Source organism: Daktulosphaira vitifoliae, unplaced genomic scaffold (genome assembly GCF_025091365.1).
Source record: "Daktulosphaira vitifoliae isolate Bord-2020 unplaced genomic scaffold, ASM2509136v1 Scaffold_1, whole genome shotgun sequence".
In the NCBI taxonomy this organism is placed as follows: domain Eukaryota; kingdom Metazoa; phylum Arthropoda; class Insecta; order Hemiptera; family Phylloxeridae; genus Daktulosphaira; species Daktulosphaira vitifoliae.
Genome location: NW_026099572.1, coordinates 39,441,349 through 39,455,613, shown reverse-complemented (window position 1 = coordinate 39,455,613; position 14,265 = coordinate 39,441,349). Strand labels below are relative to the sequence as shown.

Sequence of the window (14,265 nt, the reverse complement as noted above, 5' to 3'; positions counted from 1 at the left end):
TTATAATTTTTAATAAATATATCTTTTGATACCCCATATTTAAGTTTATTTTTAATTTATTGACAATCTCTAAAAGTAATTACATTAAAGTATACAATCAAGTATATTACATTAAATATGCTAAATTTATTATTAAAAAAAAATAATTAATTATACCTGCGGGGCCTTCAGATCCAGGTACACCAGGAGGACCTGGTAAACCAGGAAATCCACGTGGTCCTGAAAATCCTCTTGGACCCTAAACATAGTAAAAATTGTTCATTTAATTATTATTTTTAAAAAAAAATTTAAGACAGCTTTTTTATATAATTGATATTTTCTTATTTCATTTAATAAATAAGCTACTAATTAAAAATTATTCTAATATAAATGAGACCCCTTTAAAAATAACTAGAAATTCATTAAATAAAAAGTTCAATAGATAATTTGTTTAGGTATGATGCAAAATTAAGAATATATTAGTTTTATTAAAATTATTTTTTTTTAATATGAACCACATATATTTCTTAAGCTCTAGGTGGTATTATTTTGTGTAAATTAAAGTAGTTTATAATAAAATATCACATAAAGGGTTTAACTTAAAAATAGTACAAATATTAAAATGCTAAAATAAGCTAAGAGTCAAATTATATTAAAAATTGATTATTACAAATAAGCAATATCTATGTATAACTTATTGGCCTTTCATTTTGGTACGTAGAACTTATATCAAGTCGATATTCTAAAATAATGCACGTTTGTAAAAATCTAAATATTATTTACACTATTATGTTAGCCATAATGAACATACCAACTTTTATTAAAGATTTGGAAAAATGTGTCAAGTAGAAATTTAGGATAAGGGTGGCCGACCCTAAGTAGTTAGGATAAAGGTAAGAAAAAAGAAGAAGAAAAAGAATTTTCAGGAAGTATTTTACAAGTACGATTATTAAAATTTAAGGATATTCAACAGCCTAATTTCAAATAGAAATTCTTTTAAAACCAAAATATTTTGTATTTATTTATATGACCTAATCTAATTTGGAGCTTATAACTTAAATTAAATTTGTTTGTACAGTGAGAAATGTAAATTATACAAGCTGGTGAAATACAGTTTTATTGATTATTATTATCTGAAAATTGTTAGTAATATAAAAGCATTTGTGTGTGATGTGCTTTACTAAATAGATCGCTATGGTTCTGTTATGAATACCAAAAATTACGTAGTTTGATTCCAACAAAATATTTTCTATAAATTATTCAAATTTAAAAAAATTTAAACTTGACTTCAATAAAAATTTATTAAAAATTTTTTTATTGTAATAATGTTTTTAACATTTCCTTTGTTTTCATTTTATTATAATTATTATTTATTATATAAAACTTTTTTATGTTTTTGTTAATAAATCAACTACTTGTAACAAAATATTCAACAAAGATGTTGTAAGACCTTTGTCTTAGAGAAATCTAATTGAAGACAATTACATTGTCTAACATACTCTAATCCACAGTTCAAACTATATTTATAAATAAAATTTTATACTCAACTAAATTGAATTTAACATACAAAAGACTGTTTTAAAGATAGTCAATATATAATTTAACTAAACCCAACTCAACTCAAACTAACCAAACCTTAGATATGTAAACTATGGATAACGACACCATAAAACATTGTAAAACACTAAAATAGTTAGGGCAGAGTATATTGTATATCCCTTGGATTGATACAAACCTGTTCTCTAAAATAATACTCCCAACAAAGTTGTAATCTTAACACGTAAGGAATAAAATATAAACCATCTGACTAGGAAAGGAGGGTTTGTAATTTATACAGTTAGCTCCAAAAAATCAGGATAGGTACGTGCTGGCATTTATGAATTAAAACCTCACATAAATCTCAGCATGTCCATGGGCATAACTTCAATTATGTTCCAATCAGAGTTAATGGCAATATTAATAAGAGTCCAGAACCTACTAGTATTAGAGAAATGGAACATAATTATCCTAAAAGATATTCAAGTCACTTTGAAGGCATTTACTAATAATCAGGTGACTTAAATGCTAGTCCTTGAATACAGGGAAACTTTAGTATCACTAGCAAGATTTGATTAAGTACTAGTATAGGTAATAGGATACAGCGGTTGGTTTGCTTAAGTTGGGTTAAAAATTAAAAATAATTTTTTTTTTTACTAATAATAAAAATATGCCTGTAGCATAATCTAAAAAAATACATATGTAGGGGACTTTTCTGTTTACGAAGATCGTGAGAAATTTTTTTTAATGATCGCGTTACCATGTTTATCTAGATACGTTTTGTGATCTTTTGATGAACCGTTGTAGTATAATTAAAACCTTCTCAGTTTCATATCAAAAAAATCGAATTGCTAAAAAAACATTAAAAATTTAAATATTACCATTTCTCCCGGTATACCAGCTATTCCTTGAGGACCTTCTTCTCCTCGAGGTCCATCATTTCCTCGAGAACCAGCTTCACCAATTTGGCCTAAAAATAAAATATATGATGGAATTATTCCAAAAATATGCATGAATATTATATAGGGTTATTCATTTGTCATGAACTACTTGAATAATCAAAAAATAAAATAATATATTTTTTTTGTTTCTTTTAAGTACATTTTTTTTTATAATTTATCAATCACAGAGTTACATGGTCCCTGTTCTTCGTTATACATGGAAACCGTCGACTTTGTCATTGACAGTATTGACAGCGATAAGGATATACTAGTAAATTCCAATATATACATTCAAATATTTCTCTTAAAAATACTCGTGTTCCTAAAGCTGATAATAAATTAGTAATAGGCACAAATTGTCCAACATGTAGTACCTTTTCATCTGAGTTTGTAACTAAGACTAATAATTTATTTTCTCATGTTATATCAGTAAAAAATAATAAGCAGCTGTTTGTATAATTTATAGTTAATAGACAAAATTTTGTATTTGGTGATACTTACCTGCTTCCGAATTCTCCTTTACTTGATTATTTCCTCTATTGAAGACAAGTAAAAATCATATACTGATTATAATTTTATTTTTTGTAGTGATTTCAATATATCTAATATATCATGACAAAATGATTCGTTGCTTCATTATTTCTTTTTCCTACTCCTTGACATTTTATTGTATCCCTGAGAATTTTGCTGTTTATAACTATTCAGGCTTATTATGTTTTAACTCATTTGGGTCATTATTAATAAGCCGCATTTTTGTCTGTAATAATTAGTTTTGAGTTAGTACTTCTTGCTTTCTTGTAGTTACTGAGGATCTCTATCATCCTGCTTTGTCTACGATTATTTTACTATTATTTATTTTCCAGAATTAATTTTCAATCACTCTTCCTTAAATTTTATAATAGCCCATTACTCAGCTACATTTGAGTCCCTTTTATCCTTTAATTAGGCTAAAACATTGTCTAATTTAAATGTAAACTCTATAGCTTCTGCTCTGTAAGATGCTCTAAATGTTTCATTATTAATACATGTTCCAATAACTAAAACCATTCCATTCAATTTTTTTTATATTTGAGTTGCTCAAGAACTTATAAATGTTGCATTAAAAAAAAAGCGCACGTAATTTATGAAGCATATTGCAGTTCTGATAATTATCGTAATTTCATTTTCTTGTGTCCAAAAAAATAATATTTTTTAAAGTATAAGAAATGAATGCAAAAAATACTTCATGATTGATAAGTTAAAAAACCTATATCAAAAAGAAACAAAAAAAAAAATAGAATTCTCAATATTAATTTCTTTATTCGACTAATTATGTGATTCATATAAATGAATTGCTCTGTATAAAATGTAAATTATAAAAATAGAATTAAGGAACTTCAAGTGTTATTAAATTTTAAACATCACCTGGAAATCCTCGATCGCCTTTTTCTCCTGGTAAGCCTGGACAGAAATAATTCATCTTTCATTAAATTTGAACTCAGTTATAAGTTTAAAATGTAGTTATAGAGGTTAGAAATGTTAATACTATGCGTTAACCCATGATGTTGTAAATTTTCAAATATTTAAAATTAAAAATTTTGATCGTTTTAGTATTCCAATATAAAAGATTGGATGTTTTTGTATCTTATTATATCATTCGTTGATTACGAAAAAAATATAGTATTTAATAAGTATTTATTTCATATTATTAGATTATTATAATAATAAGCTGCTTTAATTATAGTTAATTCACATCACCTTAGACTGAAAAAGTTTCTTAGAATTGCGTTAGAAACTTTTCATTCGGAGGTGATGATTATATATTTTTGTACAATTATTTATATAAGAAAAAATAAATAACCAAACCTACACTACTTGTCGATAAAATTTCTAATAATTCTTTAATTGATTAAGTTTTTGTTTAAATTGTATACTAACATATCGTTCAAAAAGTCCTGGGACTAACCCAAAGATGGCGTTAATAATATCAAATTCACTTTGTTATTCGAAAGAACTAACCTTCAAGTGACATGTGTCTGATTTCCACGTCAATCAGACTCTAATCTACAAAGCTGCCGCAGTATTATTGACGCTACTTTTGCATTTGTATCAAAAATTTAAAATAACGAGTTTCGTGTGTGGATAAAAAATAGCTTTTTAATGGGAAAAAATACCATGCAAACTTAGCAATGACTTGAAAAATGTTATCCGAACTCTGCTTAGTCCTAAACGATTTTTCGTTGGTAAGTTGATTGCAAACGCGATCGCATTGATACAAATGATGCGGAATACTCGGATAGGCTAAATAAAGCAGTAACTCCAGTAGTTATTAAAAAAGTTATGAAAAAAGTAATGGATAAGTACAAAATGATAGTCCGTAGATGGTAAACATAATTACTGAAAATGCATAAACGATTTTACACGAAAACTTGGGCGTGGAAAATGTCTTTTCCGAATGGGTGCCGCATTTGCTCACAATGGAATAAAAATAACGGGTCGAAGATTCAGAAGCTGTTTGTCACTGTTTATTCGCACTAAACAGTATCATATGTGTCGGTATGTAACAATAGACGAAACGTGGATTCAACAATTTATTTTGGAGTCGAAGCGGCAGTCAACTGAGTGGCGTGTAGCCAACGAAAGCTGTCCGAAACGTCTGAAAATGCCACAGTCAGCTGACAAAGTCATTACTTTAATTTATTAGGATGCGCACAGTATAATTTACATTGACTAACTTGAGAAGGAATAATCCATCAATAGCGACTATTACATTGAGCTATTAGTTTGTTTAAAGGACGTAATCGCAAAAAATGACCGCACATAAAGGAGAAAAAAATAATATTTTATCAAGACAATGAACCGTGCCACAATTAAAGCAATAGCGAATTGAATGATATGAGCTTCAATCTATTTCCCTATCTACCATACTTTCCGGATCATGCCTCCAGTGACTACTGGCTCTTTACTGATCTCAAAAAGATACTCCAGGGAAACATATTTGGTTAGAATGAAAAATTAATTGCTGCAACTGAAGCTTATTTTGAGGACAAGAACAAATAGTGTTACGAAAATGGTATACAAAAGTTAAAAAAGTGTTGGAATAATTGTATTGTACTTGAAAGTGATCATGTTGATGACTATAAATGAATTTTGCGAAAGAAATGTTGTTTTCTTAGTTAGTCCCAATACTTATCGAACGTTATTTTAATTTAATTAGTTTTATATGTTATGCAATTAAATATTAAGATAGCCACAAAATATATCTATTTAAATTTTTTTTTTTTTTTAATTTTATTAATACATTTTTTACATTTAGTGAAAATTTTCACTTACAACACACTTTAGACATTTATTCAATGTTAGTAATTTGGTTTTAGAAATAAAAATCATAATATTATTAATTTATTTACCTACGACTCCCGAGACTCCTGGTTCTCCTTTAACGCCAGGTGGACCAGTTGTTCCTCGTTCTCCATCTCTACCAGGTCTGCCCCTGTGACCATCGCGGCCTAGTGGAGTTTTAACATTTAGTATACTTTTATAACTTTTGAATTATCAGTAAAATTAGTAATAATAGGTTGTACAAAGTGATGAATCTTGCATTGGGAAAAATTATTTTTACAAATTATTTCATTTCTCTTTTAAAACAAATTTTTAGTATTGATATTTATTTCATTATAATGACCATAAACAAAAAAATTAAGATCTTATTATAAAATTTATATTCTACTACTATAGCACGCCAGTGGAAGTCTACTCAAATAGCAGATAAAAGAAATAATATCTGTTCATTATGATATCAATATTTCATCACTACAAGTGTAATTGCATATTGATATTATAATTAATTAGTGTCAACATTGCATGTAAAAGTTAGCGAGACATTACACGATAATTTAACTCTCCACAAAAATAAACCACCTAAGAGTGTTATACAAATTTATTTTAGGCGGACAAAATTAAATTTTATAATGTCACTAATTAAATATAAGAACTGCATTTAATAAGTTGATAGTTAATTTAGCCACCTCAAAAACATTTTTATCGACTTTTTTTTACTCAAAAGTAGAAATTTTGTCATACAATAATTTTGTCCTGCAAAATTGAATTTTAGATCACTGTACATTCAAGTGCTCATTAATAGTACTTCTATTTCGATCGCCTATAGAATTAAATACATAGGTTTTTCATTAGATAGATGTCTCACGTGGTCTAGTCATATCCACACTAAAATAATAATACTTAACAAATACTTAAGAAATTTTTATATTTTGATAGGCAAATTTTCCATAACTAATATAAACATTAAAATAACTTTATACGAGCCTATAATAAAAACCTATGAAATCCACAAAAATTCAAATATCAAAAAAAATTTCAACATTAGATTCTAAGTCTAATCTTTCAAGCACCACCATAAGCATTGTCGTACGTCGGTAGTGCCCCAGCTATTTACTACAGCATCTAATGAGACTGTTCACAAAAATCTGAATTTAGCATATGTCAAAGAAACTGCTATCCTCCGCTACAAAAGATTTCATTTCAGTTTTCAAATCCTCTTATCAGCCTTCTATATTCTTTCACTCCCAGATAAAGCTCTACTTCGAATGAACGTCAATGGTGCAAGGATCATTTATCCTAAATTTTAATTAAAAACTGAAAAGTTTCTTTCGCGCTGTTTACAGCTAATTTACACTTTACCTCAATAACGTTTTTTACAAAAATTATTACAAAAATGTGAATTCTTCTTAATAAAATAATCGAGCGTTCTGAGTACGCAGTATAGTAGGAACAAGTATAAATGATATTTAATAATTATTAAAATCACTACCACGAAAAACTCTTCGCTGCGAATCTCCAATGTTTAATTTTTAAATGGAATTGTTGGATTATTCAAAAACCAACATCAACTCTTATTTCCTTAATTATATCCTGATTATATAAATTATTTAATCTTGGTTAAAAAATATATTAAAATTTTCATAGTAATTATGATGAAATTTATAAAATTTATTATGATAAAATGGTAACAATTATTATTACAATGGTGGCTTTTACTGAAGCCATTATTAAGTATTTAACCATTCATAAAATATATTTTATCTGATAATAATTATAAAATTAAAGAAAATAAAGTAGCTCTAGTTTATAATTTGATAGTTTAAAAAATAAAATTCATCCCTCATTTAAATAATTGATTTAATTAAAAAAAAACAACTTTCTAATAGGACTCAAATTTTAAAATTGATGTTAAATTTAGTTGTAGTGGATCTAAAAACATATATATTAACCCATTATTATAATACATAATATGTATTCAGTTATAATAACTGAATTCTATTTTGAATATTATATTCAAAATATGATTTTTGGCCACTGTGCACCGCTTCAAGTTGGCCCAATTGACGATAATTATTTCAACGTATTATAGCAGTTATAATTTGGTACCATTGAAAATATTACTTCTATAGTTGTAATATCATAATATGAATTCTTTATATTATTACTTTAGTAGTAGTGTCCATCAATTACGTTAAATATGTAAAAATACTCTAAAACTTAAATATCTCTTAAGCTATGATGTTGTTTAATTAAATTTCAAGTTGCAAATTAAACTTTATTCTTAAAATTATTTGACTAATGAACATTATGTTCATTATGACACTAAATAAGAATTGAATAGTGATTAAATAAGGTAAATGAGTTTACCTCATTAAAAAAAAAATCATATTACTATTGTACATTAGGTTAATTATAATACTAAATGAGAATTGAATGGTAAATAAATAAGGTAATTGAGTTTTTCGAATTAAAAAATTTACAATTCATTGTGATTGAATACTAATTTATTTAGTTTGTTTAAAAAAAACATTTTTAATAATTTATATTTTTAGAACAATTATTTTATATTTTAGCTTCTAGAGATGTATTTTTTTCTGTATCCGTACTAGGGGTGCATTTAAGAATTTATAGTTTGAATTATATCTATTTGAAGGTATTATTTTCAAAAATTGGAAAAATCCATCTTTTTTAATTTACTGAAACTTTATTATCTTTGAAGACATACATTTATATTTATTTATTAATTACAAATAAAGCTTACATTAATCAATTAAACTTTTTATTTGTATTTTTTAATAAACATTTCGTTTTTTATCGATATACTTTTTTGGAAAACTAATAAATAATAATGTATATTAGAAATTTTAAAAATATTGAGGTGAGATTTGTCACATTTGATTGCGGGGAAGATTTAAATTTCTTTAATAAAACATACTTCATGTAAAATAAACTTATGAAATGATGGGTACTCAACAACCAATCTACTGCTTATTCTGTGAATTTATTTTATTGTAACAACTAGTTTTATTTAATTAAATCAAATCCACCTCACATTCAAATGTGTCCAACTCTTCCCTATCTTGTTGTAAAAATTTTATTTTCTATTCAACTTATGAAAGTGTTTAGAAAATCATGATATCTATTTATACACAATAATTTTGTGTAATTTACTCTACGATAAAAAAATTCCTCAAAAATTGTTTTGTCAAGAAACTGACCATTTAAGTTAATATATATTTTTTTTGAAATTTTAACGTCAAAATATTTTGTTCTTAATTTTTTTTATCACAAAGTATAGTCTTATTATAAAAGTTTATTCAGAGGGCTATGACTCATTTTAATAAAAATATATCTTTCCTTAAAAAATTATTTGACTTAACTTTTTACAAGCGCATTTGTATTTTATGATAGTGATGTTAATTACTGTTAGATATCAATCTGTGTAGTCCTCGAAAATGAATCTAAACATTTTTGCACGGGTCTCCTAATTTCTTTTTATTACTTTAATAAAAAAATTTTAGTGAAGTTTAGTCGCAACTGATTAAACTTTTTTCACGCCGCAAGAGAATTGAAAATTGGGCCAATAAGGTAATTTTATTGTGTTTTATTTCTATTTCAATAACTTCTACAAAAAAAAAAAATGATCATAAACAAAGTTTTAGATCTAAATATGTTTTATAAAAATGTATCCACATATTTTCTATAAAATTTATTATTTAACGTGTAAAATTCAAAAGTAAAATTTATTTATAACAAAATCGATTTTTTCATAGTTTACGAACTAGAAGCTTCAATACAAAATGTGTTTTACAAAATATAATTTTAAAATGACTAAGAAAATTTTTTATTTCATTTATTCCAAATTATCTTATAACTGGTAATAATAACAAGACATACAAAAAAAAAATTTTTTTTTTTTTTTTATTTATATTATTAGTACTATCGATTGAAAAAAGTATAATTATAAAGTTATTTTACATCAAAATTTTTAATATAATATTATAATATATGTATGATACAATATTCACTCTGTAGAATGTTGTATTTTTTTTTTTTTTGACATCTGGCAACTTTTGATCCAGTTAATATTTTACGTTACTTTTAGCTTCGATGCGAAGCTGAGAAGGTATTAATTTTACTATGATGTGTTTTTTTTTTTAATTTTTTTTTTTTGTGTCTGTGAACGCTCAATCTCAACTCTCGCTGGACCGATTTTGATGAACAATATGTCAAAAGATCACAAATCGTATCTAGTCGAAGACATTACCCTCAAAAATTGAAAAAAATTCCCTCGTTCCCCGTAAACGGGGGAAATCCCCCAAAAAATTACAAATTTAAAAATCGCTAATTTTCGATATTTTTTCAATTTTTTTTACTTAAAATTGCCATAACTTTTTTAAAAATGACCGAATCAATATAATTTTTTTTTTTATAGATACCTTAGATAATTACCTATCATTTTATATATTTTTGTGAACATTTGACCCTTTAACAGCCCAAAGGATGGGGTTTCAAAATGGTAACTTTTTTACAAAAAATTAACTTTTTCAACTTAACTTTTGAAAATGTTCCGGAAAGACTGACAATTTTATATATACCTTAAATTAAAGCTAATGTAATATACTTTAATTTGAAAAAAAAAAATTTGACCTCTGGACTTGTCTTCATGGTGAAAATGACTACCGTATGCAAAAATATGCTATTTTTGTGAAAAAATTCTTGATATTATATTTTACATTTTTTAACATTATGTTGCTATAACTTTTTAAAAAATGCATGAATCAACTTTATTCTTTAATGATAAATACTTTATATATACTTCTTTCATTCGACATACTTTTTTTTAAAATCGGACCATTTCCCTTTATACAGGGGGGGTGCAAACCTTTTAAAATGCGTATAGAAAGTAGAACTTTTTCAACTTAACTTTTGAAAATGTTCCGGAAATACTGACACTTTTATATATATCTTAAATTAAAGCTTATGTAATATACTTTAATTTGAAAAAAAAAAATTTGACCTCTGGATTTGTCTTCATGGTAAAAATGACTACCGTATTCAAAAATTTGCTATTTTTGTGTTAAAATTCTGGGTTTTGTATTTTATTTTATTTTAAAATACCTGACAAGGGGACTACAGATTTTCATAAATATTATATAAATAAAAAATTAATATAGCATAGAAAGTTAAACTTATTTAAATTTGTTTGCTTCTTTTAAGCCGAGAAAATAACTTTGAAATTTGAACTAGCTTAAATAGCCTATTTTTTCACCCGACGGTAGTGACGTACGGTTGCCGAGTTGGTAAAATTTATGTTTTACACGCTTGGGGTACGAGGTTCCAACCCGCATATGGCAATGAATTTTTTGCATTTTTTCNTGCGTATGACAACAAATTTTTTGCATTTTTTCTTAATTCTTTTTAAGTTAGTATAAATTTTTAATTCGTTTGATTTTTATCTCATTTAGATTCAATAACTCAATAAAGATCAAGGATCCCATCACTTTAGTCGCCCCTTGCAAGAAGAAATTTCTTATTCGTATTAAAATTATTTTACTATATTTTAAGTTTTCGCTTCGATGCAAAGCCGAGAAGATATTTTTTTGTGACTATCATTTATTTTCTCTGCTCTAACTTGACCTACTTTTTTCAACAATACGTCAAATTACTACAATTCGTATCTAGTTGAAGATATTACTCTCAAAAATTGAAAAAAAAATTCTAATTTATCAATTAAACAGTTAGTTATTACATCGTCTCCATAAAGACAATTAAAATCATTAATTTCTAATGTTTTCAAAATATTTATTAACGAATGAAGTTTGATATGATAGGTTTCAACTACAAAATTAAATCATTTTACTTTGTAATTTAATAATTTTATTACTCTGTTTGTGTGTGCTACTATTAGACTATAATATTCAAATTTTTTTCTAACATGTTGCTATATAAATCATTTCTAAAAAAAATGATTGTTTTTTCTCCTGAATTAACAATTGATTTTTACAAATATAATCAAATTTTATAATACACTCAATTGAGTAAATCTTTTTAACAACTTTGTTTTGATTGGTACATTTAGTTAAAGTAAATCATTAAAATTAATTAAGTTCTCAATATTTCAATTATAGAATCTTTTCAACAAACAACAAAAGTTCCTAGGAAATTATTACTATTACTTCTATTTAAGTTATCTATTACCATAAAAATGCAAAAAAATATTGAGCTTTTCTGATAAATTTACAATAAATAGTAATTATAAAACTTTCTGACTGCATATTGATCTTAACGATACAATTTTTTTAATTGTCATAAAATTTTCTATTTAATTATGTCAATGTCAAACTTACCAATTGAGCTAAAAGTTATGGTAAAATAAATTTTTTTTTTTTATTATAAACATTTACAACAATCAACTTTAAACGATTAACAAAATAGGTTAAATATGTCATTTTCCTTATTTTTAACTTATTAATAATCAAATTAATATTAAATATTATATCAAATCAGTATTAATTTAAAACAATTTTTTTTGTTCTTAATTATTTTTTTTTATATGTAAAAACTATTTTTTAATAATATTAAAACTTAGAAGTTATAGAAAAAGTCTAATTGCACATTTTAAAACATCGCGAAAAGTTGATTTAGAATAGTATATTTTTGTTTCTGATGGAAGTTCCTTGTAGTCCAGTGTATAAAACTTATAACTTTGTTAATTGTTATAACTTTATCAAAAATGACCAAATCAGTATATTTTTTTTTATTTAGATGCATGTCTTTATCTATCATTTGGTTTTTTTTATAAATCTAACCCTTTACCTGCCCACAAGAGGGATTCAAAATATTAACTTTTTTTTTTTTAGTTAAAGTAAATCATTAAAATTAATTCAGTTCTGGATATTTCAATAGTAGAATCTTTTTAAATATCAAAAATTACTTAGAAATGATTACTATGATTTCTATTTAAGTGTTCTATTACGATAAAAATGCAAAAAATAATGAGTTTTTCTGATAAATTTACAATAAATAATAATTATAAAACTTTCTGACTGCATATTAATCTTAAAAATAACATTGTTTTAATTCTCATAAAATTTTCTATTTAATGATTCATTCTAGTCAACGAAGGAGTAATTTTGCAGAATAGCAGAAAAAATTCCCAACAAACTTTTTTTTTTTTTGTTTTAATTAGGCAATTGGTGGATTATTCCAAAAGCAACATCAACTCTTATTTCTTTAATTATATCATGATTAGTAGTTCTTTGATTTTAAAATATAATATTTGAATATATACTAATTATAATTATTAAATTTAGTATGAAATTGATATTTAATATTGTAATTTAAACGGAGAAATTATAAAAATAATAAAGAAGTTATATTTTGCTTTACTTTTACGTGTATAAAAATTTAAAGGGCTTGATACAATAATTTTCAATAAAAACTGTTTGTTACTATAAAAAAATGCACTGGACTACAAGGAACTTTCATCAGAAGCAAAAATATACTTTTCTAAATCAAATTTTCGCGCGTTGTTTTCAAATCTGCAATTAGACTTTTTCTATCAGTTCTAATTTTTTAAATTATCACTAAATATATATAAAATAATAATTAAAAGAAAAAAAAATTTGTTTTCAAAATATTACTGATTTGATTTTTAATATGTTAAAAATAATCAGTCCAAATTTTCAATTTTAACCTTTTTTTTGGTTCTTTAAAGTTGATGAAATATTTGTGATAAAGATTTATGAAAGTTTATAGTAAAAAAATTGAATATATTACCATAACTTTTAGCTCAATTACAAGTTTAAAATTGACATCTAGGCCAGTCAACAAAGGAAAAATTGCGGAAAAAATTTCCAAACAAATTTTATTTTTTTAAAAGTTGAATTAAAATATGTATAATGACATACTAATAGTCCTCAAGATTGGAATTGAGCTTTTTTTTTACATCCTCGCAAAAGTTCAAAAATATGAGCTTTCTTAATTTTCTCAAAAAAAAATATTTAACTTACAAAAAAAAGTTTCGCACAAAAGTTGTTTAAAAGACAATTATAAATAAAAATATAATCTTATATTTTTTCATTTAAACAAATATTTTTCGAGTTACATTACATTTAATATGAGTAATAAAATTTATATTCCATTTTTTTCATTTTACGGTTACTTTTTATCATGTTATACTTACATTAGACACAATGTTATAAATGCATATGTGTGTATGTGTGAGTTTATTTATTTATAGTATCATTTAAGTGTAGTGTATATTATGATACAACCGATATAGTACACCCAGAGAAAAACCTCGATCTATATATTAAATTCATTGTTCAATTTGATAAATATATCATTACTATTGAATCAATGATATATTTATCAATATGATATTTTTTTTTCTTGTCTTGAACAATAATTATTTATAAGAATAGTTATTTTGTTCGTATTAATAAAACATTATCATAAACCCTTGATAAAATTTCTCTTTCAA

The 14,265-nt window shown here is 24.8% G+C and overlaps 1 protein-coding gene across 2 annotated transcripts in view; it reads right to left on the bottom strand.

Annotated features, from left to right (window-relative positions):
* The window catches only part of LOC126894653 (collagen alpha-2(XI) chain-like), a 103,195-nt gene that overhangs the window by 61,151 nt on the left and 27,779 nt on the right, over positions 1-14,265 (bottom strand). For both annotated transcript variants that reach the window (XM_050665818.1, XM_050665819.1), the window contains exons 12-15: positions 5,846-5,944; positions 3,861-3,896; positions 2,397-2,485; positions 157-238 (exon numbers count right to left, since the gene is read on the bottom strand). In XM_050665818.1, the coding sequence (XP_050521775.1) occupies positions 157-238; positions 2,397-2,485; positions 3,861-3,896; positions 5,846-5,944 (306 nt within the window). The remainder of the gene's footprint in view (positions 1-156; positions 239-2,396; positions 2,486-3,860; positions 3,897-5,845; positions 5,945-14,265) is intronic.